At 43.8% G+C, this 27,223-nt stretch overlaps 1 protein-coding gene across 1 annotated transcript in view; it reads left to right on the top strand.

Annotated features, from left to right (window-relative positions):
• KPNA1 (karyopherin subunit alpha 1) overlaps positions 1-27,223 on the top strand; it is a 268,403-nt gene that overhangs the window by 155,284 nt on the left and 85,896 nt on the right. Inside the window, 1 exon segment of the mRNA XM_030203977.1 lies at positions 6,098-6,223. Within this exon segment, the coding sequence (XP_030059837.1) occupies positions 6,098-6,223 (126 nt within the window).

Raw genomic sequence — 27,223 nt, 5'->3', positions numbered from 1 at the left:
ATCTCGCTGTTGAACGTAGAAACGAAATTCTTTGCAAATGTTCTGGCCAATAGACTAGCAAAAGTGCTACCGACGCTGATTTCAGAGCAGCAAGTAGGATTTGTGGCTGGGCGCACAGTAGCACACAATATGAGATGGCTGTTGCTATCAATGGAATATGTTGAAAAAGTAAAGGTACCTTCATTATTGGTAAGTTTCGATGCTGAAAAGGCATTCGATCGAGTGTTCTGCGAGTTTCTCTTTACGGTCCTAAGGAGATATGGATTTTTGGGTTTCTTCTTAGAGGCGCTGCAGGCGTTGTATAGATTTCCCAGAGCTAGGATCCAGGTTAATGGAGTCTTATCCTCGGAGTTTGAAGTACACCACAGTACTAGGCAGGGGTGCTTGCTGTTGCCCATGCTTTTTATCGATGGATCCCCTGATTAGAGAGATCATGAATAATCCGGACATCAAAGGAATAGAGATGGGATCTCGCATATTTAAGATTTCGGCATTTGCAGATGATTTGTTGGTACATGTAGTGGACCCTCAGGTTTTGTTCCTGACGTTAATGGAATGCTTTGAAGAGTATGGAGATTATTCTGGGTTTAAATTGAATTTAGATAAATCTGTAGCAATGGCCACGGAGTCATCAGGGAAGGCAAGTTAGGTGGGCTCTTTCCCGGTAAAATGGGAATCAGTTTCGGTATCTAGGTATTCAGACTATAAAATCACTCACTGGACAAGGAAAGATAAGAGAGAGGAGGAGGAATAGCACTAATCTATATATCTCACTTCACGGTAACAACAACTGCTGAGTCCATAACACCGATACTCGAAATTGCCTCAGTCAGAATCAGCCACACAGATCTGATTGACAACCTAAATATTATCCTATTCTACAGACCTCCAGGCAACTGGAAAGAAAGTCAATCGCAATTCACGGATTTCATATCAAATACCTGTGTATCTAACGCCAATATAATAATAACAGGAGACATAAATATACACCTAGAAGACCCGAACGCAAATAATGCACGTGAATGCAAAGACTTCCTCCAGCTATGGGATCTTAAATGGCCCAGCATGCAAGGCACCCACGAAAAAGGACACACAATTGATCTCATCACATACAAATTATCCTCAGACTTAAATATCACAATATCAGACACAATATGGACAGAGATACCATGGTCAGACCACTACAAACTAAACTTTAACTTAAAATGGCAGAAAAAAGGTACACAACCCAAACAAGAACCCACAACATATATGACAAGAGGCCAAATTGACCCGGCGACATTCTGGCAAGAGATCTACAGTGATGGATGGACAGCACAGCCAGATTCTAATCAATTCCTTCAAAACTGGGACAGATGCAAGAACACACTAGACAAAATTGCACCACTGCAACAAAAGACTACACGAAGAAAAAACTCAATACCATGGTTCAACGAAGAACTAAAAACACAGGCCAGAAGACTTGAACGGATGTGGAAGAAAAGGAAAGACGAACAGACACTTAATGAATGGAAACAACATCAAAGAAAATACAAATATGCAATAAGGCAAACCAAAAGAGCATACTATAGAACCAAAATAGGGCCTAACTACAAAGACACACACAAGCTATACCAAATCATAAATAAACTAATAGACACTACACCAATTACTACAACCAGCACAGACATCCCAATGGCTGACGACCTTGCCAAGTACTTCAACGAGAAAATCATAAAATTACGGTCCACGTTACCACTTAACACTACTGACCACGAAAAATTTATGGACTGCTTAGACCCAACCCCCGGTGAATACCCAACGGATTGAATTTGGAACAGCTTTGATTTACTAACCAAAAACACTATTTCTCAAGTAATCAACAAATTTTCGAAAACCCACTCCAAATTGGACACCTGTCCCAGTTATCTAGTAAGGTCCGCCCCCAAACACTTCATAACAGAACTTACAACATACCTGAACTACATGCTACAACATGGACTCTTCCCCAAAGACAAAGGAAACATATTACGCACACCGATACCCAAAGACCTAAAGAAAAAAACTAAACGACACGACCAACTATCGACCAGTGGCATCCATCCCCCTGATTGTCAAAACAATGGAAAGTATGGTAACACAACAACTTACCATCTACTTAGACAAATTCACAATACTGCATGAATCACAGTCTGGATTCAGATCTAACCACAGTACAGAAACAGTGATAACCACCCTCATAACTAAATTCAAACAACTAATAGCAACAGGACACAGTGTGCTACTCCTCCAATTCGACATGTCCAGCGCATTTGACATGGTTAGCCACCAAATACTCTCGAACATCTTAGACTACTTCGGGATTGGAGGAAACGTACTAAAGTGGTTCCAAGGATTCCTAAAAGCTAGAACCTACCAAGTGATCTCAAAATCAAAATCGTCAGTACCATGGACACCAGAATGTGGTGTTCCACAAGGATCACCGTTGTCACCAACCTTATTCAACCTAATGATGACACCTCTAGCTAAATTGCTATCCAACCAAGGTCTCAATCCGTATATCTATGCAGATGATGTCACGATATACATCCCGTTCAAGCAGGACCTAACAGAAATTGCAAAAGAAATCCAAAGTAGCCTCCAAATAATGAATTCATGAGCGGATGCATTTCAACTGAAATTAAACGCAGAAAAGACAGTGTCTCAACCTATCCTCACAATACAACTCAAACAAAAACAACACTATATACACCCCAGAATACACTCTTACGGTCTCCGATAGCTTGAAAATCCTGGGAGTAACGATTGATTGAAACCTAACACTAGAAGACCAAGCGAAAAATACAACAAAGAAAATGTTCTACGCCATGTGGAAACTCAAAAGAATCAAACCCTACTTCCCAAGAGACACATTCCACAGCCTAGTACAGTCAATGGTGTTAAGTCACCTAGACTACTGCAGCGCAATATACGCAGGTTGTAAAGAACAAGTCATTAAGAAGCTTCAGACAGCCCAAACCACGGCAGCCAGACTTATATTCGGGAAAGCAAAATACGAAAGCGCCAAACCGCTAAGAGAGAAACTACACTGGCTTCCACTAAAGGAACGAATTGCGTTTAAAGTATGCACCATGGTCCATAAAATTATAAATGGAGAAGCTCTGGCCTACATGTCAGACCTCATAGACCTACCTGGTAGGAATGTACGTGCTGACCTTTTAGCATTCCTAGCAGGTAGGTCTATGAGGATTAAAATATAAGTCCATCTACGCAACCAGCTTCTCCTACATTTGCACACAGCTATGGAACGCGCTCCCGAAGACCATAAAGACAACGCAAGATCTAACCATCTTTCGTAAACTACTGAAAACGGACCTATTAAAAAAAGCATACAACAAACAATCGTCCTAACTGCTAAACAACAACAACAACGAAGAATAAGACCGAAACGACATAACCACTGCCCTACACTATTACTCTCACCATAATACCATCACCTGAGCAACTACTTAAAGCTGACACCTACACAAGACCACAATATATTCTTCTACCACACATATACGCACTTATTTGCAAACCACGTGTTAACAAGTACGCAAGCACACAATGCATTCTTCTACCATGAACGTACGCACTGGATTGCAAAATCATGTGCATATTTAAAGTCCGGAAATGGCAGTAGCCATAACGGCAAATGTAAGCCACATTGAGCCTGCAAATAGGTGGGAAAATGTGGGATACAAATGCTGCTAAATAAATAAATAAATAACCCTGCAGTACTACGATGCTTTATAAAGCAAATATAGATATCTTGCTGGATCGTTGTAAATTTACTCTAGCAAACTGACATTTTCCTCTCTCACTTCATGGTAGAGTGCAATTGTTCAACATAGTGCTCTTTTCAAAATGGCTATATATTATACAACTGCTACCAATTAGAATGTTGAAGAGAGACCTTAAGAGATTACAGATGATGATTTCCTATTTCTTTTTGGGAGGCAAGAAGCCGAGAATGCAGTTCAAGCATTTGTTGGGACCCTGTAAGCTTGGGGATAGGTGTTCCGGATCTATCCTTGTATAACTATGCCTGTTTGCTTCAGCATCTGGGAGATTGGGTATTGGAAGAGTGCAGATATACCCCTAGAGGTTATGAGGCGGCATTTTACTCTCCATGGCATGTGAACTCTTTATTACATTGCTCGCAGGGCTCGCTCCCAGGATGGTTGCGAAAGAGTGTGGTATTAAGATTGCTGCGTCAGACTTGGAGATTTTTGATATTGTTAATAGGCGGTTAGGGGGGGGGGAGACATATCGGACCAGCTTCCGATTAGGGGCAATGTGCATTTTGTACCCAGGAACGGGAAAGGTAGAGCAGAGGGACATGATGGCCCGTATGCAATTGCAACACTATATTGCCTTGCTGGAGAGACGTTCCCTGACTCCATCCTTGGGAGAGAAGACTCAGGAGTTTTTTGATAAGTTTAGGGAGGGGGACCTTTCGATATCAAGATTACACAAGGCCATACAGCTGAAATCCCAGGGGAGGACATTTGCAGACCTTACTATGTGGTGGGCTACAGAGGTAGGAAGAGGTATAGAGCCCATAAAATTAATAAAGAGAATTCCTGAGATCTCGGTTAATGCTGCATTGCGGGAGTGCCAATTCCGAATTATGCATAGGCCGTATTTTACTCAGGAGAGGCTGCTTAAGATAGGGGCGATAGAAACACCAGTGTGTCAAAAATGCAAACAGGGACTGAACTCCTTTTTCCACTCATTGTGGGAATGCCATAAGACTCAGGCCTTTTGGAGGGCGGTGTTTGGGTATCTGGAGAAGTTAATATGATGTGTAATATCATACTCCCCGACAGCAGTATTGTTAGATAACTATGAAGATTACCACTTAAACAGTAAATCGTACACTTTGCTTGCTAGGAAGGCGGGGATCGTGGGGAAGAAAGTGATACCATGACGGAGCAATGTAAGCCACATTGAGCCTGCAAATATGTGAGAGAATGCAGGATACAAATGTAATAAATAAATAAATATTAGGGGTTTGGGTGGGAGACGAAGCACCATCATTCTGGGCGTGAAGGAATAAGTTTCATGCCCTGATGACCTTGGAATGCCAATATGCTAGGCATATACCTAAACGGTTAAAACAATTCCAAGCAGTGTGGGGAGTATAGATTGCATCCCTTCCGCACAGGGCACGAAGCTTGTTGCTGAACTCCGGTTGAGAGTTGAAGGGGCAAGGTGGGGATGCTTCGTTGCAGTCAGGGGAGAAAATCAGATGAGCACACATGTTTCGAAAGATGTTGGCCGGTGGACCCCCCCCCCCCCCCCTTTACTTTTTTTTTTTTTTTGTGACGATGAGTAGTGGGAGAAGGGGAGAAGTGGGTGGGATAGCAAGAGAATGAAGGGATAGAATGGAACAAGGGAGCATAATCAATATTTAGGGTGGTTACAGTGAATACGTTGGATAATTTAGGGAGGTGGGAGGTTGGGAGAGGGAGTTATATGGGATAGGAGACATATGATGATAGCCACGTTACGATAAACATGGTTAAAACACAGTTGAGAGAGGGGGTGGGGGGAGGGAGGGGGTTAATATTTGGAAATGTTTGATGATTCAGCCACTGGGTGACTTATTTTTTATTTTTGTTACATTTGTACCCTGCGCTTTCCCACTCATGGCAGGCTCAATGCGGCTTACATATTGTATACAGGTACTTATTTGTACCTGGGGCAATGGAGGGTTAAGTGACTTGCCCAGAGTCACAAGGAGCTGCCTGTGCCTGAAGTGGGAATCGAACTCAGTTCTTCAGTTCCCCAGGACCAAAGTCCACCACCCTAACCACTAGGCCACTCCTCCTCTTACACATAGATGGTTGTGTTTACAAAATATCATGTATTGCACATTGGAAATGGCGATTGTTTTATGAGATGAATCATTAATAAAAATTGTTGAAACATAAAAACAAAATCCTACAGGACTTCTTGAGAAATGTGCCATAGATACAAGAAATGCACCCATAGGTAAGGGCTTCAATATGTAATATTCCTGTAATATAAATGTGTAGGGGTATTTTTAACATTACTACTTTTAATATTTTAGGTAATCTTAAATTGCTCAGCCCTTCAGAGTTTATTACACTTGTTGAGCAGCCCAAAGGAATCCATTAAGAAGGAGGCATGCTGGACGATATCAAACATTACAGCTGGAAACAGGGCTCAGATACAGGTAACATGAGTTTGCATTATTCATAAATGCACAAGATGATTCTTGTCAGTTTGCTATGCTGTTTTCTATTGGAAGTGATCTGAACTGTGAAACACCTTCAACCAATTATATTTTATAGCTAAACTAGCTGTTAAGCCCGTTAAAACGTGCAAGCTTTTTGTTTTTAAAAACGTAATGAAAGAGCGAAAGGAAGAAATGCAAGTTGAGGGGCGAGTTTTTTGTTGTTGTAAATTTAATAATTCTTACCTCCATCCATCCATATCCAGCAACCCTACTCTCTCCCCTGCCCTCCCCCCCCCATGTCCAGCAACCCTCCTCTCTCCCCTGCCCTCCCCCAATGTCCAGCAACCCTCCTTTTTCCCTTGGCCTCCCCCCATCCACCAACCCTGCTCTTTCCCCTGCCCTCCCCCCATGTTCAGCTACCCTCCTTGCCGCCGCTCCCTCCCCCCTCCGTGCCGGGCCCCCTGCACTGACATGTCAGCGCCTCTCACCTCCTTGTGAAAGCACTGCATCAGCAGAAGATCAATCTTCTGCTGCCTGCAGCGCTTTCACATGGAGCGGTGGTGACGTCGGGGGGGGGGGGGGGGTGGAGGTTTGTGTGCCGGCGACCTCGGGACGCCGGGCTCTCAAAGGCAATTCCCACTCTGCGGCCGTCCGATTCTCAGAGAGGGGGGGGCCGCTGCTGCTCTTTTTGCTGTCTCCCTCCCATTAGCAACGCATATAGCCTCCGTCGGTGGAAGGGGCGGGACAGCGACGCCGGCAATGGATCACTGTGACCTGCTGCGCATGTGCGGAACGTTGCTCTCTGAACGTTCGGCCTGTACTGCTGGTGGAGGCGGGGCTTGGACTTTTGCTCTCTCAACGTTCGGGCGCTACTGCGCATTTGCGGGTGAGTCGGTCCAAGCTCATTTATATAGATTGATAGTATACAGTAGAGCAGTGTTTGCATTGAGGAGCTGCAATGACAGTTTTTTTTTTAAAGTACTATCCATTTGGTGGAGGGAACAATAGATATAACTAAAATGAGGGAAGATGAATAATAAACTGTAGTAAAGCATATTGAGGTGAATACCTGAGCCACAGTCAAAAGGAGAGTAGAGGATGAAACAAATAATGATCAGCCAGTCTTTATTGAAAGCACCAATGCAAAAAAGATCCGACACTGGCTGTTTCAGTGGGCAAAGCCACTTGCCTCAACAGTCACAAATATCACTGTTTAAAACATAAACATTATAAAAATCAGCAACATGAAAATGATGATCAGACAAAAGTGACTTTTTTTTTTTTTACAAATATACATTTAAAACCTAAACATGAGACAAACATAGTTCAAATAAAAAAGTAAAATCCAAGCTGAAAATAGTAATAATGAATACATAATAAATAAATAGAAAACAAAAAATATACAAAATAAAATTAGCATTCGGTACATGCAGTTGTAGCATTCAGTGGTACAGGCACTAAAATACTAAAAGGAGCAGAGAACATGAGTCATAAAATGTGAGCTGGGAAGAAACACTCTCAAGGGTATATCAGAGGTAGTGAAAATAAACTATTAATATAAAAGGAAAAGGCATAAATACGTACCTCTGAACCTGAAGAACGTGCTAAAAGATCTATTTCTGGTGCACAAAGAATGGACTTGAGCCTATGGGATGTGAAAAAAGAGAAAATGTATGAAAACAGATATAAATCTGTAAGTGTATCAAACGAGTGATGATAAAGGTCCATAAAACAAGGAGAAAACTAACTAGAGGAATCCGAATGTGTCAGGTCACAAAAAACGGGAAGTGTACCAGTGGGACTAAATAGTCTGCTGTGGTTGCTATACCAACTGAACACAATTATAATACCCAGATCCAGAAAGCAGTGTGAAGAACAACATATAATGTGGTTTAAACTAGAGACCTGCATGCAGCTCTGTGGGGATGGAAGCAGTTCCTGCGGGGTTCCCAGGGGGATGGAAACAATTCCTGCAGGGTTCCTGGGGAAAGTGTAAGCTGGTCTTGTACCAGCCTCTCTCCTACCGAGTACCAAGTTCTTTGAGTGCTGCCTCCTCCTCCTCCTTTTAACAGCACAGATGCAGAAGTCTCCATTAAGGAGGTGCTAGAGACACAAATGATAGAATTCAAAAAGGCATGGGATGAACACAGAGGATCTCTAATTAGAAAATGGAAGTTATAAAAAAAAAAAAAAAACCCTAAACTTAGATGGCTGCATGTGTGTGGATGTGTCGAGTGATGCTTAGATGGCGACTCTTGCTTTGATAACTAGGGCCGATACCAGGCAGATTTGTACAGTCTGTGTCTCTTAAATGGCAGTCTGGTTTAGAATAGGCTGGCAAGGGCTTAGACAGAAACCTTAGTTGCTAGAAAATGAGGACAGTGCTGGACAGACTTTAATGGTCTGTGTCCCGCAGATGAGAATACGAATAGGCTGGAGTGGGTTCGACGGCAGCTTCTGCAGTTGGAACATAAGGATAGGGCCGGGGGGACTTCTATGGTCTGTGTCCCAGAAATGCCAAAGAAATACCATAATCAAGTATATAACATCATGTTCATTGTTGAGAGACAAGATATGATAGAAACGTTTAAATATCTCAAGGGCATTAGTGTACAGGAAGTGAGTCTTTTTCAACTGAAGGAAAACTCTGGAACTAGGGGGCATACAATGAAGTTAAGAGGGAATAGGCTTAGGAGTAATCTAAGAAAGTATTATTTAACAGAAAGGGTGGTAGAAGCACAGAATGGCCTCCTGGTGGAGGTTGTGGAGTCGAGGACTGTGTCAGAATTTAAGAAGGTAAACAAAAAAAGCAAACACTGGGCCTTCAGGATTGAGAATAAAATGGAGTCCTTTAATATCACAGTTACCCGACACGGGCCGTGTTTTGGCGTATAACCGCCTGCATCAGGGGTCTGACATGAAAATACATAAAAAAAAATTTTAAAACCATAAATTGATTCAACAATATCAGTAAAGCAAAATTACACATCATTGTCACACCTTAAAAACATATACATATATATTCTCATTATACTACATACACACCACGCACAAATTTATGTATACATATAAAAGAACATTTAAAAGAACATTCAAATAAAATTATTTAAAAGACACATATACTTCAAAATGATGCCTATATATGCCCACCTGTACACAAATCTCTATAAGCTCACATATCCAAACACACATATGTATATATATATATATATATATATATATATACACCTACACAAATGTATATTCTCTTAAATAAACATACATACAAATTCATCCATACAGTCATATCATGTCACGTATTTCTAAATAAAGCATCATCCAAGCATGCTAAACCCTATAAAATCACATATATTAAATAATCCTTTCTTACCAATAGACTCCTATCGGTCAATTTGCAAACTGCAGCACAAGGGGGAAGTGAAACAATCGGGGTAAAACTCCTAATGTGGGAGAGCAAACAAAGGGATGTTCATAATCAATCATCTGGTGATGGCCAAATGGTGAACAATTCAAGCAATGACGGCCCCTGTCTCATAAAACTCCCTTACTTCATAATATATTAGCTAAAGTATATCACGATAAGGCCATACTCCACATCTAAAAAGGTGAAAGAGAGTCATTACTAAAGCCCTGGAGGCCTTTAAATTACAAATACTCATATACAGCACCAAATTTAAACTATACTCCCTATATTAAACCCCGACTGGGGTTGCTTTGCCTCACCTCAAGGCCATTTTATATCCGTAACTCCAAAAGAGCATATGCAAAAGACATATAACTGACTCCCATGCATTTGTCTATCAAAATCGAAAGATCTTTATGGTGAAATTCCAGTACAGCCCACAGTGTAAAGAAGAGGGAGGGGGGTGGGTTTCAAACTTAATATAGCAAACCTCATCCCCAAGTGATATAATTACTGAGAGGAGATTATGCGTACCCGTTGTTTCAACAGCTTGTCTCTGTTCAGAAAAACGCCTCCAATACTAACAACCGCCAAAAGTAGGAGCGTGCGCACCAGTGTTCAAAAATATATGCTTCCTACGGTGACGTAACGGGGCGGGTTCCAACATTTAAGGTAGTCCATCGGGAAACTTCACAATCGCCCACTGTGGATTCTAAACCAAAATACCCCATAAACAAGGGGCGTGCGCACAAGAATATTCCAGGTTATATTCTCTACAGTAGTGTTATAGGGCGATCCTCAACACTTAAAGCAATATTTAAAACAGTACTAAAAAGATCCCGCAATACCCTACTATTAACTCCATCCAGGAACATAAACCAAAATCATTGGAGCGGAGTACCCCATTCATATCCATTCGTCCAATTATACATTCTTCCAAATAAAGACATGCTAAACCTCAAGCCATCATGGATTGGAGACCCCCACATATCATCATACATATTTATGGGGTCACACCACAGACATGATGTAAAAAAAGGGGGGGACAAATCACTATCCAAAATTACAATATATGTTTACAATTATAATGTCCAAAAAAAACCATATCATATATTTAATGTTTGTGAATAAACGTCAATTACATATATTATCATTAAAAAAATGGTTAAAATAATAGAAAGCTACCATATCACACAAAACAATGTGTTGTAATATTCTTGTGCGCACGCCCCTTGTTTATGGGGTATTTTGGTTTAGAATCCACAGTGGGCGATTGTGAAGTTTCCCGATGGACTACCTTAAATTTTGGAACCCGCCCCGTTACGTCACCGTAGGAAGCATATATTTTTGAACACTCTGGTGCGCACGCTCCTACTTTTGGCGGTTGTTAGTATTGGAGGCGTTTTTCTGAACAGAGACAAGCTGTTGAAACAACGGGTACGCATAATCTCCTCTCAGTAATTATATCACTTGGGGATGAGGTTTGCTATATTAAGTTTGAAACCCACCCCCCTCCCTCTTCTTTACACTGTGGGCTGTACTGGAATTTCGCCGTAAAGATCTTTCGATTTTGATAGACGAATGCATGGGAGTCAGTTATATGTCTTTTGCATATGCTCTTTTGGAGTTACGGATATAAAATGGCCTTGAGGTGAGGCAAAGCAACCCCAGTCGGGGTTTAATATAGGGAGTATAGTTTAAATTTGGTGCTGTATATGAGTATTTGTAATTTAAAGGCCTCCAGGGCTTTAGTAATGACTCTCTTTCACCTTTTTAGATGTGGAGTATGGCCTTATCGTGATATACTTTAGCTAATATATTATGAAGTAAGGGAGTTTTATGAGACAGGGGCCGTCATTGCTTGAATTGTTCACCATTTGGCCATCATCAGATGATTGATTATGAACATCCCTTTGTTTGCTCTCCCACATTAGGAGTTTTACCCCGATTGTTTCACTTCCCCCTTGTGCTGCAGTTTGCAAATTGACCGATAGGAGTCTATTGGTAAGAGAGGATTATTTAATATATGTGATTTTATAGGGTTTAGTATGCTTGGATGATGCTTGATTATGAACATCCCTCTGTTTGCTCTCCCACATTAGGAGTTTTACCCCGATTGTTTTACCTACCTCTTGCGCTGCAGTTTGCAAATTGACCGATAGGAGTCTATTGGTAAGAAAGGATTATTTAATATATGTGATTTTATAGGGTTTAGCATGCTTGGATGATGCTTTATTTAGAAATACGTGACATGATATGACTGTATGGATGAATTTGTATGTATGTTTATTTAAGAGAATATACATTTGTGTAGGTGTATATATATATATATATATGTATATATATATATATATATATATATATATATATACATATGTGTGTTTGGATATGTGAGCTTATAGAGATTTGTGTACAGGTGGGCATATATAGGCATCATTTTGAAGTATATGTGTCTTTTAAATAATAATTTTATTTGAATGTTCTTTTAAATGTTCTTTTATATGTATACATAAATTTGTGCGTGGTGTGTATGTAGTATAATGAGAATATATATGTATATGTATATGTTTTTAAGGTGTGACAATGATGTGTAATTTTGCTTTACTGATATTGTTGAATCAATTTATGGTTTTAAAATTTTTTTTATGTATTTTCATGTCAGACCCCTGATGCAGGCGGTTATACGCCGAAACACGGCCCGTGTCGGGTATCTGTGATATTAAAGGACTCCATTTTATTCTCAATCCTGAAGGCCCAGTGTTTGCTTTTTTTGTTTACCTTGTTGTATTTGTATACTGTTTTCCCTCTCTTTTGTGCCTGTGTCAGAATTTAAGAAGGCATGGGATAAACATGTGGTATCGCTTAGAAAAGGAAGAGTTAGGGGTTGCAGGCTGGATGGGCCATTTGGCCTTTTTCTGCCATCATGTTTCTGTTTCTGTAATGAGTGTGACTATTGGGCAGACTGGAAGAACCGTTCAGGTTTTTATCTGCTGTCACTTACTATGTTTCTATTAATCCTCTTCTCTTTGGCTGATGTGCAGACTTCAGCTCTGACACAGGCACGAGCATCAGATGTCACCTGTCCTACTGGCGCATGCATGTGGCAACCTCTCAGCACAGAGTGCCAGTGAATCAAAGTCTTACATGTGTGCACCAGAGAGTTCCAAGTTCCGTTCCGTCCTTGTCTGCAGTGCTGCTGCTCGAACCCAGAAAGACAGAGCCGACCAGAATTTTTTTTTTTTAATGTAACATTAAATTCTTGCAAGACTGGGAGTGGGTTAAATTCTTGTGGGGATGGGTAAGATTTATGTTCCCGTGCAACTTTCTAGTTTATACTTCTTAGCAAATGAAAAAAAAAGCATGCAGAAGACCGAGAACTATGTTGAACCTCAGTTGCTGAGTGGTTTAAAGAGTTTGCTCTGTATACGTTGTGGTAAAACATTCCATGTCATGTTTAACTATGCACGTATAAAAAATGAAATGAAGCTATTTAAGAAATCTAAAATGATAAACAAGTATGGCAACTGATAATGTGGGACTATGGATATACGTATTTTATATAAATGTCAAAAAATGGAGTGTTCCTGGTGCTGTAAATAGTTAGAATCATGGTACTATAAGTGCAGGAAAAGCCATGCCATCCGTAAAAAGTACTAAATGCGTCTTACCTCAGTAAACCGGAGAGTCTAAGAAGAAAGCACTGTGAACTCAGTGGCAGAACGGTAAACAGAGCAGCCGACCAAAAAATGATGCCGTATTTAAATACATTATGCATTAGACTTTAATAAGTATGGAGGAAATCTCTTTTAGCAGAGTAGCAAGAACACGCTCTTCATTCTCTCCTCAGCTTGCTGTTTTAGTTTGGCTTTTGGCTTTGTTTGTTTTTGTGTTAAACAGCACCAGCATCCCCTTCTTACTTTGTTGTATAGTTTATAGCATTTTCAGCACTTATACATTTTCTTTGTTTTACCATGGCTCGTTGGCCCCCTTATGCTTGAGCACTTCGTTTGGAGTAATTTTTGTTTTATATTTTTCACAATTCAGCCATTTGACTTCGCTTTGGCAATTTTCTCAACATGTTCCCCAAAAAACTTCCAGTAGTTTTACAAACTCTTCCTGGTGTGCCAGGGCCAAGTCACTGATTAACACTCATAATTGGTGTCTGTGACCTGATCTTAATGTTTCTTTTGTATACTCTTGTCGGCAGATGTCAAAAAATAATTACAGTTGCGAGGAGCAGCATGGAAAAATGTTTGATGCTGAGAAGTCTAGTCCATTGACTTTGGCATTGGAAGTGTCTGTCGAAGTTACATCAGACAAAATGGAATATAGTTAACTTTCTAGAAGCCCAACGGGTTACACGATTAGAGGCAACATGGCTATACCAAAGGAAAGTCCTGCCAAATGCATCGGATTGACTTCTTTGGGTGACCAAAGAACTGAATAAAGGACAAGTGCTAGTTGTAATCTACTTGGATTTCAGCAAAGTCTTTGATACGGTCCCTCACAGAAGACTCATGAATAAGCTGAGAGGTCTGAAGTTGGGACCAAAAGCGGTGAGCTGGATTGGAAACTGGTTGACTGACATTAGACAGAGGGTGATGATAAATGGAATCCACTTGGAGGAAATGAGGGCGAGAAGTGGATTGCCTCAGGGGTCTGAGCTGGGGCCGATTCTGTTTAATATATTTGTGATAGACATTGCTGAAAGGTAGTTTAATATATTTGTGATAGACATGGCTGAAAGGTTAGAAGGAAAAGTTAGCTTTTTTGTTGATGACACTAAGATAGCCAATAGAGTGGATATCCTGGAGGGAGTAGAAACCATGAGAAGGGTTCTCCAAATGTTGGAAAAATGGTCAGAGAGTCTGGAAGTTAAAATTTAATGGCAAGAAGTGTGGAATGATGCACTTGGGGTGCAGAAATCCAAAAGATGTACCAGATAGGAGGGAAGAGATTTGTAACCTCGGCTCAGGAGATCAACCTTGGGGTGAGGATCTCAAGGCGATGAAACAGTGCAACATGGTGTTGGCTGTGGCCAGAAGGATGCTAAGCTGCATAGAGAGGGGTATAACAGCAGAAGAAAGGAGGTGGTGATGCCACTGTACAAGTCGTTGGTGAGACCCCACTTAGAGTATTGTGTTCAGTTTTAGAGGCTGTATCTTACTAAGGATGTAAAAAGACTTGAAGTAGTTCAGAGAAAAGTGACAAAAATATGGGGTTTGCATAGCAAATCATAAGAGGAGAGAATTTCTGACCTGACCATCTATACCCTGAATGAAAGGAGAAAGATGCTCAAATATTTGAAAAGGTATTAATCCACAAACAAACCTTTTCCAGAGATGGGAAGGTGGTAGAACTAGAGGACATGAATTGAGGTTGAAGGGGGAGCAACTCAGGAATAATGTCAGGTAGTATTTTTTTTTTTTTCACTGAGAGAGTGGTAGATACCTGGAATACCGTCATGCAGGAGGTGGTGGAAATGAAAATGGTAACTCAATTTAAAAAATGTGTGTTTTCAACACACAAAAAAATCCTAACTCTTTCGTTGACCCACCCTCTGAGTTGATCTATCAACCAGTGAACTTAAAGTTCCCTACAGTATAGAGGGATAGATATATCTTGCATACTCGGTTGTACATTTTTTTTAAAGGTGTATTCATACACATTTGGGACATAAACCACTAAAAGATAGATCCTTATCTTGTAATTTAACCTGATGCAATATATATCAGCTATATGCATCTTTAGTTACAAAGTGGATACGATCTGGTAGATGTTTGCGAATTAAAACCACTACCTCACCCTTTCTGTGCGGTATAGATGAGTAATAAAGCTCTCCCGCCCATCCTTTACACAACTTTTGAACTTGATCTGTCAGTTTCATCTCCTGCAGACAAGCAATGTCAGCTTGATGGTGCTTTAATAAACTAAGGATTTTACTCCTCTTAATTGGTGATGTAATAACCGAGACATTCCACGAGATTATTCGGTGATTGGGAACACTCATCTGATCAAGGACCCAGAGGGTATTGTTAAACCAATCACCCTGTGTGTTCAGCCCTCACACAGGGCCAAGAACTGTGGTTCCATGTACCATCAAATATAGACTCTCTATCCTCAACAGGGGAACACCAAAAACCCAATAAAATCCAATGGAAAAATAGTTTGCCTCAACCAAATTATTGCATACTAGTGGGTTGGCAACCATGCATATGCCCCCTGCCCCCTCCCTCACTCCATAATGTCCCACCTGCATTATTCCTCTGTGGCTACCCCTGAGATTATCCCGAGGGAAGGCGCTAATCTTGTGTCTATATGCCAACTGGTGCCCCCTATAGCCACCCACCAAAACAAACCAACTTTACTATTGAATGATAAATCATAGCATCTCTGAACTGCAAATCTACCGATACTAATGATAAACAATGTAACTCATAGGCTGTGGAGTCAACATTGACCACCTTTAAGCCAACAGTAGTGAACAAGTACTAGCCAAAACCATTGCCTGAGCATAAACTCACTGGCCCATCAAACTCTCAGGCCTGGGATCAAGTTGCCAAAGTAGTTAGGTTAATTCACTCAGATGCTGTCTGTGCCAAGGCAAAAAAAAGTCCATCGGTAATCACTCCTGTTAGCAAAACCCCAACTGATTACTGCTAGAACACCCACGTTCTTGGATTTGTTTCTTACAACACTAATAAAACAAATAATACTTAGAAGTGAAATAAAAAGAAAAGCTTATTCTGGAAACAAGTAAATAGCTCGAGCAGAGGCTTATAGCAAGTCTGAATTACAGAAAAAGAAATGATTAGAGAGACCCCCTTATCTTCATGCCAGTTCACTGCCTTGGGAACAGTGAAGCCGCCCGAACATAGATTTTTCTCATTTTTATACAGTTTGATTTAGTGTGTTGTACAATAATCAGGAAGCTAATTACCATCTTGGCACATCCCAATAACCAATCATCTACTTTCCTAATCCAACACATCTGACTTCGATCTTATCAATTATCAGTTCATACCCTAATTCTTAGAATAGCAGTTACGCCTCTCCACCTGACTGAGTCCCAGTCATGCTGTCTTGATCCACCTACTAGAAACTTCTCGCCCACTATACCTTCTGTCACAGATTCCATGCACCCCTTCTCATGCTACTTCAGAAGATTTTTGTATCACATATCTAAACTATATGTACCAGCTGACCTTGTGGTTGAGCTAGCAGACTGTTCCCAACTTTCCCTTTTCATCATCCAGATATAATGTGGTTTCAAGTGGTATGAAACACAGGAAATGTTGCCCAAAGATTAACATAAATCCAAATATCCATTAATGTAATCTTAATTACATTGGACCATTCTATATATATGTATTTATCTTCTAAAAGCTTGTAACAAAGTTCACAATAAATAAATTCTTAAGCTGTCTTGTACAGCATCTTGCCCTAGACATGACCTTAACATTGGTCAGCAAAAATACAGAAAAAACAGGGGTCTTTTTTTCCATTCTCGTGACGCACCCTCTCCTTAATATCTTATATAACCGTCTCCCATGCACACATCTGTGTCCATAAAACGGTCCACTTCCCCTTCTCCCATTGCTTGCCCAACAAATCACTAAATGCGTAAGCATGTTTTTGGGTCCATTCTAGTCAGTAGGAGTGTGGGGGTCACATAGCTGTCCTTGCACAATTTCAGAAGGCCACCCTGCAGCCTGATCTAGTTAGTAAGGCTTGAAAACAGCACACACAATAGTTAGGGGGGGGGGGATGAAATAAATCTTACAGGTAATCCTTGTTTCATTATCCAGAGGGGTGCTTTGAACATACAAACATTAGGAGTCCCAAGTATTTCAACTCATTTTGTTAACACTTATAGGTGGCGCAAAAGTTCCACTTTCTGGGGATAGCTGTGAAATTTAGCAATTATTGGTCTTGGTCACGGGTCCCAGTCACGTTGACAACTCGCATGTGCCCTGTCTGTATAGAAAGGTCCTGCAGCAACCACTTGTTGGAACGTAGTAGATATTCAACTTTCTAAAATCTTAGGGCGTTGCTGTGGAATCGTCTCTGGGAAAACCCGCAAAGCGAAAGTTCTCCATCTTAGAATGATTCTCCAAGTCGTACAGCTTCTCTGCATGCCGCTGAATCAGCTTTGTCAACTTGGAGAGCTCTGTAGCACTAGCTTGTGTGTGTATTTACATTAGTGTAATATATAGGTCACCCTCAGAAGAAATGGACAGAGCTTTAAATGAAGACAATCACAAGATAGCTAAGAAAGGGGAGGTACTACTAATAGGTGACTTTAATATGCCAAATGTCGATTGGAGTGTCCCTGCTGCGGGGGTGTCTAGAAGCAAAGAGATCTTAGATTCTCTACAGGAAGAATTTCTCCAGCAGTGGATGACGGAACCGACTTGGGAAGGAGCGATTCTAGACCTGGTGCTTACAAACGGAGAGAATGTTTCTAATGTGTTAAGGTGGAAGATCATTTAGTATCTAGTGACCACTGGTTGGTGTGGTTTAATATTAAGACGCAGGAAGAAGAAAGCTTATTAGAGATTGAAGGTCCTAGATTTCAAAAAGAACTAACTTCGTTGAGATGGGGGAATTTCTCAGGAAAGAGCTGGATGGGAACAACTGAAAGGAGCTATTCTAAAGGCAACAAACTTTTATGTTAGAAAATTACATACAAGTAAGAGGAAAAGAAGGCCGCTCTGGTTCTCAAATGTAGTAGCTGAAAAGGTAAAGGAAAAAAGACTAACCTTTATGCATTACAAAATGACTCTAAGAGGAAGACAGGCAAAAATAACTGGAAAAGCTCAGAAGCTGGAAAAGCTGTCAGGAAAGCAAAGAGGCGAACAGAGGAAAATATAACTGATACAGTAAAACTGGGGCACAATCCATTTTTTAGATATGTAAGTGATAGGATAAGTGCCATAATAGCATTGTGAGGCTCAAGACTGAGGGGGAGGAGTATGTAGAAGCTGGTAAGGGTAAGGCTGAACTGCTAAATATTTCTGTTCAGTGTTCACGGTTGAAAGGCGGAAGACAAATGCTAATGAGGATGGATGTATGGTAGACGGAGACCGATTCTCAGAAGACTGTGTGTGTTAGCAGCTGGCTAAACTAAAAGTAGACAAAGCAATGGGGCCTGATGGGTTACATCCGAGGGTACTCGTAGATCTTGGAGAAGTTCTGGCGGCTCTGCTGTCTGACATGTTCAATGCTTCCCTAGAATATGGAGTGGTCCTGGAGGACTGGAGAAGGGCGGATGTGGTTCCTCTGCACAAGAACAGAATCAAGGAGGAGGTTGCGAATTACAGATCGGTCAGTCTGACATCAGTGGTGAGTAAACTAATGGAAACGTTTCTAAAGCAGAGGATTTTGAGATTTCTAGAATTGAATGGACTGCAGGATCCGAGGCAGCATGGTTTCAGTAGAGACAGATCTTGTCAGACAAATCTGATTTGACTTCTTTGACTGGATAACCAAACAGTTGGACATGGGGCACTAGATGTGGTGTATTTAAATTTTAGCAAAGCCTTTGACACAGTTCCGCACAAGTGACTGATAAGTAAAGTGAATTCCCTCTTTATGTGACCTAAAGTGACTGGGTAAAAAACTGGTTAAATTTAAGGTGACAGAGGGTAGTGGTAAATGGAGTTTGATCCGAGGAAAAGGATGTTTACAAGTGGTGTACCACAGGAGTTGGTCCTTGGGCCAGCTGTTTTTAACATCTTTTTGAGTGATGATATGGAAGGGCTGTCTTGTAACATTTGTCTCTTTACGGGTGATACCAAACTCTGTAATCCCCGGAGGGTGTGGATAGCCTGAGGAAGGATCTAGCGAAGCTTAAAGAATGGCCCGAAAATTGGCAACTAAGATTTAATGCTAAGAAGTGCGAGGTCATGCACTTGGATTATAAGAATCCATGGTACAGTATAGGGGGTGAAGTGCTTCTCTATACAAAGAAGAGTGGGACTTGATGGTGATTGTGTCTGATGACCTTAAAGTGACCAAACAGTTAGAAAGGGCGACACTCCAAGCCAGAAGGATGCTCAGGTGCATAAGGAGATGGATGCTCAGCAGGAAACAAAGAAGTGATAGTGCCCTTGTATAAGTCTCTGGTGAGACCCCATTTCGAGTACTGCATGCAGTTCTGGAGACAGCACCTACAGAAAGATATAAAAAGGATGGAGTCAGTCCAGAGGGTGGCTGCAAAATTGGTCAGCAGTCTCGGTCATAAAACATATAGGGACAGGCCCTTGAACCTCAACACGTATACGCTGGAAGAGAGGCAGGAGAGAGGGGATATGATAGAGATGTTTAAATACCTCAGTGGTAATGTACAGGAGGTGAGCCTTTTCCAAATGAAGGAAACTTCTGGAATTGAGAGGGCATAGGATGAAGTTAAGAGGAAATAAGCTTAGGAGGAATCTGAGGAAATACTCTTTCATGGAAAGAGTGGATGCATGGAATAGCTTCCCGGTGGATGTTGTGGAGACGAAGACTGTGTCTGAATTTTAAGGAGTGGGACCAGTGGTGTGCTGGTAAATTTTTAACAGGCTCTCTCCCCGGTCCACCTCGGCGCCCCCCCCCCCCCCCCCGTCCACCTCGGCGCCCCCCACCCACCTCGGCGCCCCCCCCCAAAAAAAATTGCAGAGCTGGCTATACCCCGGGGGGGGGGGGGGGGGGGGTGGGGGTGGCAGCGGCCAACACATTACTCTCTCCAGGAAAAAAAAATTAAATGATCCCAGGTTCCAATCTAATTCATTTTTAATATGGGATAAAATGCCATAAATAAGTAAATAAACATAAACTTTTAATGTTCAGCACCTGATTCTCAAAGTGGACATATTCCAAACACTATAATGAAAATAAAATTATTTTTTTTCTACCTTTGTTGTCTGGTGACTTTTTCTCTGATCATGCTGGTCCAGTATCTGATTCTGCTGCTCTCTATCTGTTCCCTTGACTCCGTTTCCAGGGCTTCCTTTCCATTTATTTCTTTTCTTTCCTCCTTTCTTCTTCATTTCTGGTCCTCCGCATACTTGACTGTACAGTGGATCCAGCTTCTGCCTATTTTCTCCATCCATGTGCAGTTTCTCTCCTCACTTCCTTTTCCCTCATCTAATCTCCTTCCTCTATCTTCCCTCCATGTCCAGCATTTCTTCTCTCTCCCTTCCCTCCCCTCCATCCATGTCCAGAATTTCTCTTGCTCTCCCCGCCATCCATGTCCTGAAACTCTCCTCTCTCCCCTACCCCTCTCTATCCATCCATACCCAGCAATTCTCTTCTCTCCCCTGCCCCCTCTGCCCAGCAATTCTCTCATCTGCCCATCCATGGCCAGCAAATCTCTCCCCTGCCCCCCTCTGCCCATCCATGCCCAGCAATTCTCTCCCCTGCCTCCCTCTGCCCATCCATGCCCAGCAATTCTGTCCCCTGCCTCCCTCTGCCCATCCATGCCCAGCTGTTCTCCTCCCTTGCCTCCCTCTGCCCATCCATGCCCAGCAGTTTTCTCCCCTGCCCCCCTCTGCCCATCCATGCCCAGCTGTTCTCTCCCCTGCCTCCCTCTGCCCATCCATGCCCAGCTGTTCTCCTCCCTTGCCTCCCTCTGCCCATCCATGCCCAGCAGTTTTCTCCCCTGCCCCCCTCTGCCCATCCATGCCCAGCAATTCTCTCCCCTGCCTCCCTCTGCCCATCCATGCCCAGCTGTTCTCCTCCCTTGCCTCCCTCTGCCCATCCATGCCCAGCAATTCTCTCCCCTGCCTCCCTCTGCCCACCCATGCCCAGCAGGTCTCTCCCCTGCCCCCCTCTACCCATCCAGCGATTCTCCTCCCTCCCCTGCCGCTCTGAAGCATGTCCAAAGATGTCCTTCGCTCCCACCATCCCCTCCCGCTCCCCTCCGTCTTTTTTTAATTACCTCCGTCGAAGCGCCGCCATTTAAAGCCCTGCTGCGTGCTGGCTGGCCGTCTCCAGGCTTCCCCTGCTTGATTCGGATGATGTTCGTGCCTTAGTCCCGCCTTCATTCTGACGTCATTTCCTTTTTTCGCGAAGGCGGGATTAAGGCACGAACATCTTCCGAATCGAGCAGGGGAAGCCTGGAGACGGCCAGCCAGCACGTAGCAGGGCTTTAAATGGCGGCGCTTCAATGGAGGTAATTAAAAAAAGACGGAGGGGGGCGAAAGACATGGTTGTACATGCTTCGGAGCGGCAGGGGAGGTAAGCATGGCCAGTGATGGCGCCCTCCTGCCATGCTTACCTCCCGCAATGGAGCCGGCTCGCCCCCCAACAACAACCGGCTCGCAAGAGCTGTCAAAATTTAACAAGCGGCTCTTGCGAGCCGGTGCGAGCCGGCTACAGCACACCACTGAGTGGGACAGACATGTAGGATCTCTTAGGAAAAAGAGGAGTTAGTGGTTACTGAGGGTGGGCCATACAGCCCTTATCTGCCGTCATGTTTCTATGTGCCATCATCCGGGCTAGATAGCTGACACCCAAGTTATCCAGTATGTGCAGAGATGTTTGTAATCAATTGTTACATCCCTGCAATTTTTGTCGATAACTGTGTGAAACATGAATCGAATGCCTGAACGACCGATGCTGTGATCTCCTTGGTAAGTGAGTCTGTAGCTAGGCATGGAGGACTAGGAACAGGCTCCACCATCTTGTTTTCTGCCTGTTTCCCTCGATCTGTGTCTTTTTTTTTTTTTTTGCATTTTCGCCGTCTTTTGTTCCATTCCTCTGGCCTGATTTTTGTCCATAAATTGCTTAAATGTTTGCTAAAAGTCGGCTCTTAAATTATGGTGCTAATAAGATAAAAGGGTGGATGAATGGAAGGCCTCCAAGCAGCTCAAGCAAAGCACAGTCTGCTCTGTTCACAGCATCACGTGACCATTTTCTTCCAGATCTTTTATAAATGTTAAATAGCATTGGCCCCAGTACATAAGTATTGTCATACTGGGACAGACCAAAGGTCCATCCAGCCCAGCATCCTGTTTCCAACAGTGGCCAATCCAGGTCACAAATACCTGGCAAGATCCCAAAAAAGTACATTTTATGCTGCTTATTATAGAAATAAGCAGTGGATTTTTCCCAAGTCCATTTTAATAATGGTCTTTGGACTTTTTCCTTTAGGAAGCCGTCCAAACCTTTTTAAAACCCCGTTAAGCTAACCACCTTTACCACATTCTCTGGCAACGAATTCCAGAGCTTAGTTACACATTGAGTGAAGAAAGATTTTCTCTGTTTACTCTTTACAAAAATACTAGGGACTAGGGGGTACGCAATGAAGCTACAAAGTAGTAAATTTAAATAAATCAAACGATTCATGTCTACCTGTTCCACTCCACTCGTTATTTTATAGACCTCTGTCATATCTCCCCTCAGCTGTCTTTTCTCCAAGCTGAAGAGCCCTAGAAGCTTCAGCCTTTCCTCATAATGAAGTCATCCCATCCCCTTTATCATTTTGGTCACCCTTCTCTGCACCTTTTCTAATTCCATTATATCTTTTTTGAGATGCGGTGACCAGAATTGAAAACAATATTCGAGGTGTGGTCGCACCATGGAGCGATACAAAGGCATTATAACGTCCTCATTTTTGTTTTCCATTCCTTTCCTAATAATACCTAACATTCTATTTGCTTTCTTAGCCGCCACATCACACTGCGGCACTCCACTGTTCACCCTCCTCCTTTGAGAAAAATGGCCATTTAACCCTGTCCTCTGTTTTCTGTCCATTCCTAAGCCACAAAAGAACGTTGCCTCCTATCCCATGACACTTTTATTTTCTCAGAAGTCTCTCATGAAGTTTGTCAAAAGGTTTCCTAAAAATCTAGATACACATCAGCCGGTTCACCTTTATCCACATGTTCACGCCTTCAAGGAAATGAAGCAAATTGGTGAGGCAACACTTTGCTTGGCTGAACCCATGCTGACTCTTTCCCATTAAACCTTGTTTGTCTGTGTTCCGTAATTTTATTCTTTATAATAGGTTCCTCTATTTTGCCTGGCACTGAAGTCAGGCTTACCAGTCTGTAATTTCCCAGATCACTGCAGGAACCCTTTTTAAAAATTGGCATTACATTGGCCACCCTCCAATTTTCAGGTACTATAGACTATTTTAATGACAAGTTACAGATCAGTAACAGCATATTAGCAATTTCATGTTTGAGTTCTTTCAGTACACAGAAACGTAGCCAATTTGAGGTGTCGGGGGGGGGGGGGGGGGCGGAGAGTGGACTGCTGACGGCATTAACTTGTCAATTTGGCTCACTTTGTCTTCCAGGTTCACTTAGATTTTTTACAGTTCCTTTGCATCATCCTTTAAAACCATTTCTTGTATAGGTAGATCTCTTCCATCATCTTCTCTAAAGACCGAAGCAAATAATTCATTCAGTCTCTCCGTGGAGTTCCCCTTTTGCGCCTTCATGATTTAATGGTCCCAGTAATTCCCTCAGAGGCTTTCTGCTTCTGATGTACCTAAAATCCTCTTTTAGTCTATTTTATCATGCTTTGTATCTAGTGTGCCAGTGCTAATGTTGCTTCTTATTTTCTTTGAAGGGCTTTGGCTTTAATAGCCTCTCCCACTTCACCTTTTAACCATCCTGGCTGTTGTTTACTCTTCTTTCCACCTTTGTTAATACATGGAATACATTTGGTCTGGGCTTCTGTGATGGTATTTTTAAACAACATCCATGCCTGATTTAAAGTCCTAATGTTTGCAGCCGACCCTTTAAGCTTCTTTTTCTCCGAGGACAAGCAGGCTGCTTGTTCTCACTGATGGGTGACGTCCACGGCAGCCCCTCCAATCGGAAACTTCTCTAGCAAAGGCCTTTGCTAGTCCTCGCGCGCCCATGAGCACCGCGCATGCGCGGCCGTCTTCCCGCCCGAACCGGCTCGTGTTACGCCGTTCGCGCCCCTTAAGTTGACCTCGCGCATCTTTTTTGGACTTTTCGCTAGTAAAAAAAAAAAAAAAAGGGAAAAAAGATTTCGGAAGAAGGCCTTTTCAGTCTTTTTCCCCTTCCTGTATTTCCAGTTTTTGCCCCGTTAAGTTTCTTTTCGTTTTTGGGGTAGGCCCTTTTGAGGCCTTGGGTCGAATTTTTTTTCTCCCCCTCTTTTTGGTGCCTTACCGCAATTACGAGTTTTGATTTCGCCGGCATGATTTTTCCGCCCATGTCATCGAAGTCTCCCAGCGGCTTCAAGAAGTGCACCCAGTGCGCCCGGGTAATCTCGCTCACTGACAGGCACGCGTCGTGTCTTCAGTGTCTGGGGGCTGGGCACCGCCCGCAGGCCTGCAGTCTTTGCGCCCTTTTACAGAAAAGGACTCAGGTAGCGAGATTGGCCCAGTGGAACGTTTTGTTCTCGGGCTCTTCGTCGGCATCGGCACCGGGAGTATCGAGTGCGTCAACGTCGACAGCGTCAAGACCTTCGTCCTCGGCCGCTACTGCATCGAGTGCATCGAGGCATCGACCCTCTGCATCGGGGCCGAGACATCGGAAGGCTGCGTCGGCGTCGGTGGTACCGGGACCTCCACTTCTGCTGATGTCGTCGGACGGTGGTGCTTCGACTGGAGTGCAGGTGAGGGCTGTCCATTCCCCTGCTGGTGGCGGTGAGCCTTCGGGTGGGTCTCCCCCTACCCTGAGGGCTCCTGCGGTACAGCCTTCCCGAGACCGACCTTCTTCGGCCCCGAGGAAGCGATGGCTGGATTCTACGTCCTCCTCGTCGGTACCGGGAAGCTCCGGTGACATGCTTCGTTTGAAAAAGTCAAAGAAGGATCGACACCGGTCTCTTTCCCGTATCGGTACCGAGAGCTCTGGGTCGCCGAGGGAGTCGGCACCCAGTAGGCAACGGCACAGAGAGGACCGCTCACCCTCTGTTCAGGAGGTGTCGATGCGCTCCACTTTGGACAGCCCGGAACAGCCTCCACTCCCAGAACAGACTCTGACATCGACACCTGCATCGGCTTCCATGTCTTTCTCCACAGCCGCTCTGCACGAGAGTCTCCGGGCCGTTCTCCCAGAGATCCTGGGAGAGCTGTTGCGCCCTTCCCCTCCGGTACCGGGGGTGCTTGCACTACTGGTACCGTCGAGTGAGGCGCCAGCTGGCCCTTTGCCTAGGGTGAGGTCTCCGACATCGGTGCCGCTTGCGGTACCGACTGCGGTCGCCTCCCAGGAAGGCTCCCCGACGACATCGGCGGAGTGAGCTTCGCCGGCGAGGGAGTCTACCTCTCGACGCCCACACCGTGGCCATGGTTCCACGGAGTCGAGCCGGGCACGGCTTCAGACACAGGTCCGTGAACTTGTGTCTGACACCGATGTTGAGGCCTCGTGGGAGGAGGAGGAGGACATCAGATATTTCTCTGACGAGGAGTCTGATGGCCTTCCTTCGGATCCCACTCCCTCCCCTGAAAGGCAGCTTTCTCCTCCCGAGAGTCTGTCTTTCGCGGCCTTTGTCCGGGAGATGTCTACGGCCATCCCCTTCCCGGTGGTTGTGGAGGACGAGCCCAGGGCTGAAATGTTTGAGCTCCTGGACTATCCTTCTCCACCTAAGGAAGCGTCCACAGTACCCATGCATCATGTCCTAAAAAAGACATTGCTGGCGAACTGGACCAAGCCATTAAGTAATCCCCACATTCCTAAGAAGATCGAGTCCCAGTACCGGATCCATGGGGACCCAGAGCTGATGCGCACTCAGTTGCCTCACGACTCTGGAGTTGTGGATTTGGCCCTAAAGAAGGCTAAGAGTTCTAGGGAGCATGCTTCGGCGCCCCCGGGCAAGGACTCTAGAACCTTAGACTCCTTTGGGAGGAAGGCCTACCATTCTTCTATGCTCGTGGCCAAAATCCAGTCTTACCAGCTCTACACGAGCATACACATGCGGAACAATGTGCGGCAGTTGGCGGGCTTGGTGGACAAGCTCCCCCCTGAGCAAGCCAAGCCTTTTCAGGAGGTGGTCAGGCAGCTGAAGGCATGCAGAAAATTCCTGGCCAGAGGGGTGTATGACACCTTTGATGTTGCGTCCAGGGCCGCTGCTCAAGGTGTGGTGATGCGCAGACTCTCATGGCTGCGTGCCTCCGACCTGGAGAATAGGATCCAGCAGCGGATTGCGGACTCGCCTTGCCATGCGGATAATATTTTTGGAGAGAAAGTCGAACAGGTGGTAGAGCAGCTCCACCAGCGGGACACCGCTTTCGACAAGTTCTCCCGCCGGCAGCCTTCAGCTTCTACCTCTACAGGTAGACGATTTTTTGGGGGAAGGAAGACTGTTCCCTACTCTTCTGGTAAGCGTAGGTACAGTCCTCCTTCCGACAGCCTGCGGCCCAGGCTAAGCCCCAGCGCGCTCGCTCTCATCAGCAGCGTGCGCCTCAGCAAGGCCCCTCGGCTCCCCAGCAAAAGCAAGGGACGAGCTTTTGACTGGCTCCAGCAGAGCATAGCCGACATCCAAGTGTCAGTGCCGGGCAACCTGCCGGTCGGAGGGAGGTTGAAAGTTTTTCACCAAAGGTGGCCTCTCATAACCTCCGATCAGTGGGTTCTCCAAATAGTCCGGCAAGGATACACCCTCAATTTGGCCTCAAAACCTCCAAATTGTCCACC

Source organism: Microcaecilia unicolor, chromosome 5 (genome assembly GCF_901765095.1).
Source record: "Microcaecilia unicolor chromosome 5, aMicUni1.1, whole genome shotgun sequence".
Classification (NCBI taxonomy): Eukaryota; Metazoa; Chordata; class Amphibia; order Gymnophiona; family Siphonopidae; genus Microcaecilia; species Microcaecilia unicolor.
Note: the sequence above shows the minus strand (reverse complement) of the source record. Positions and strands in the feature narration are given on the sequence as shown.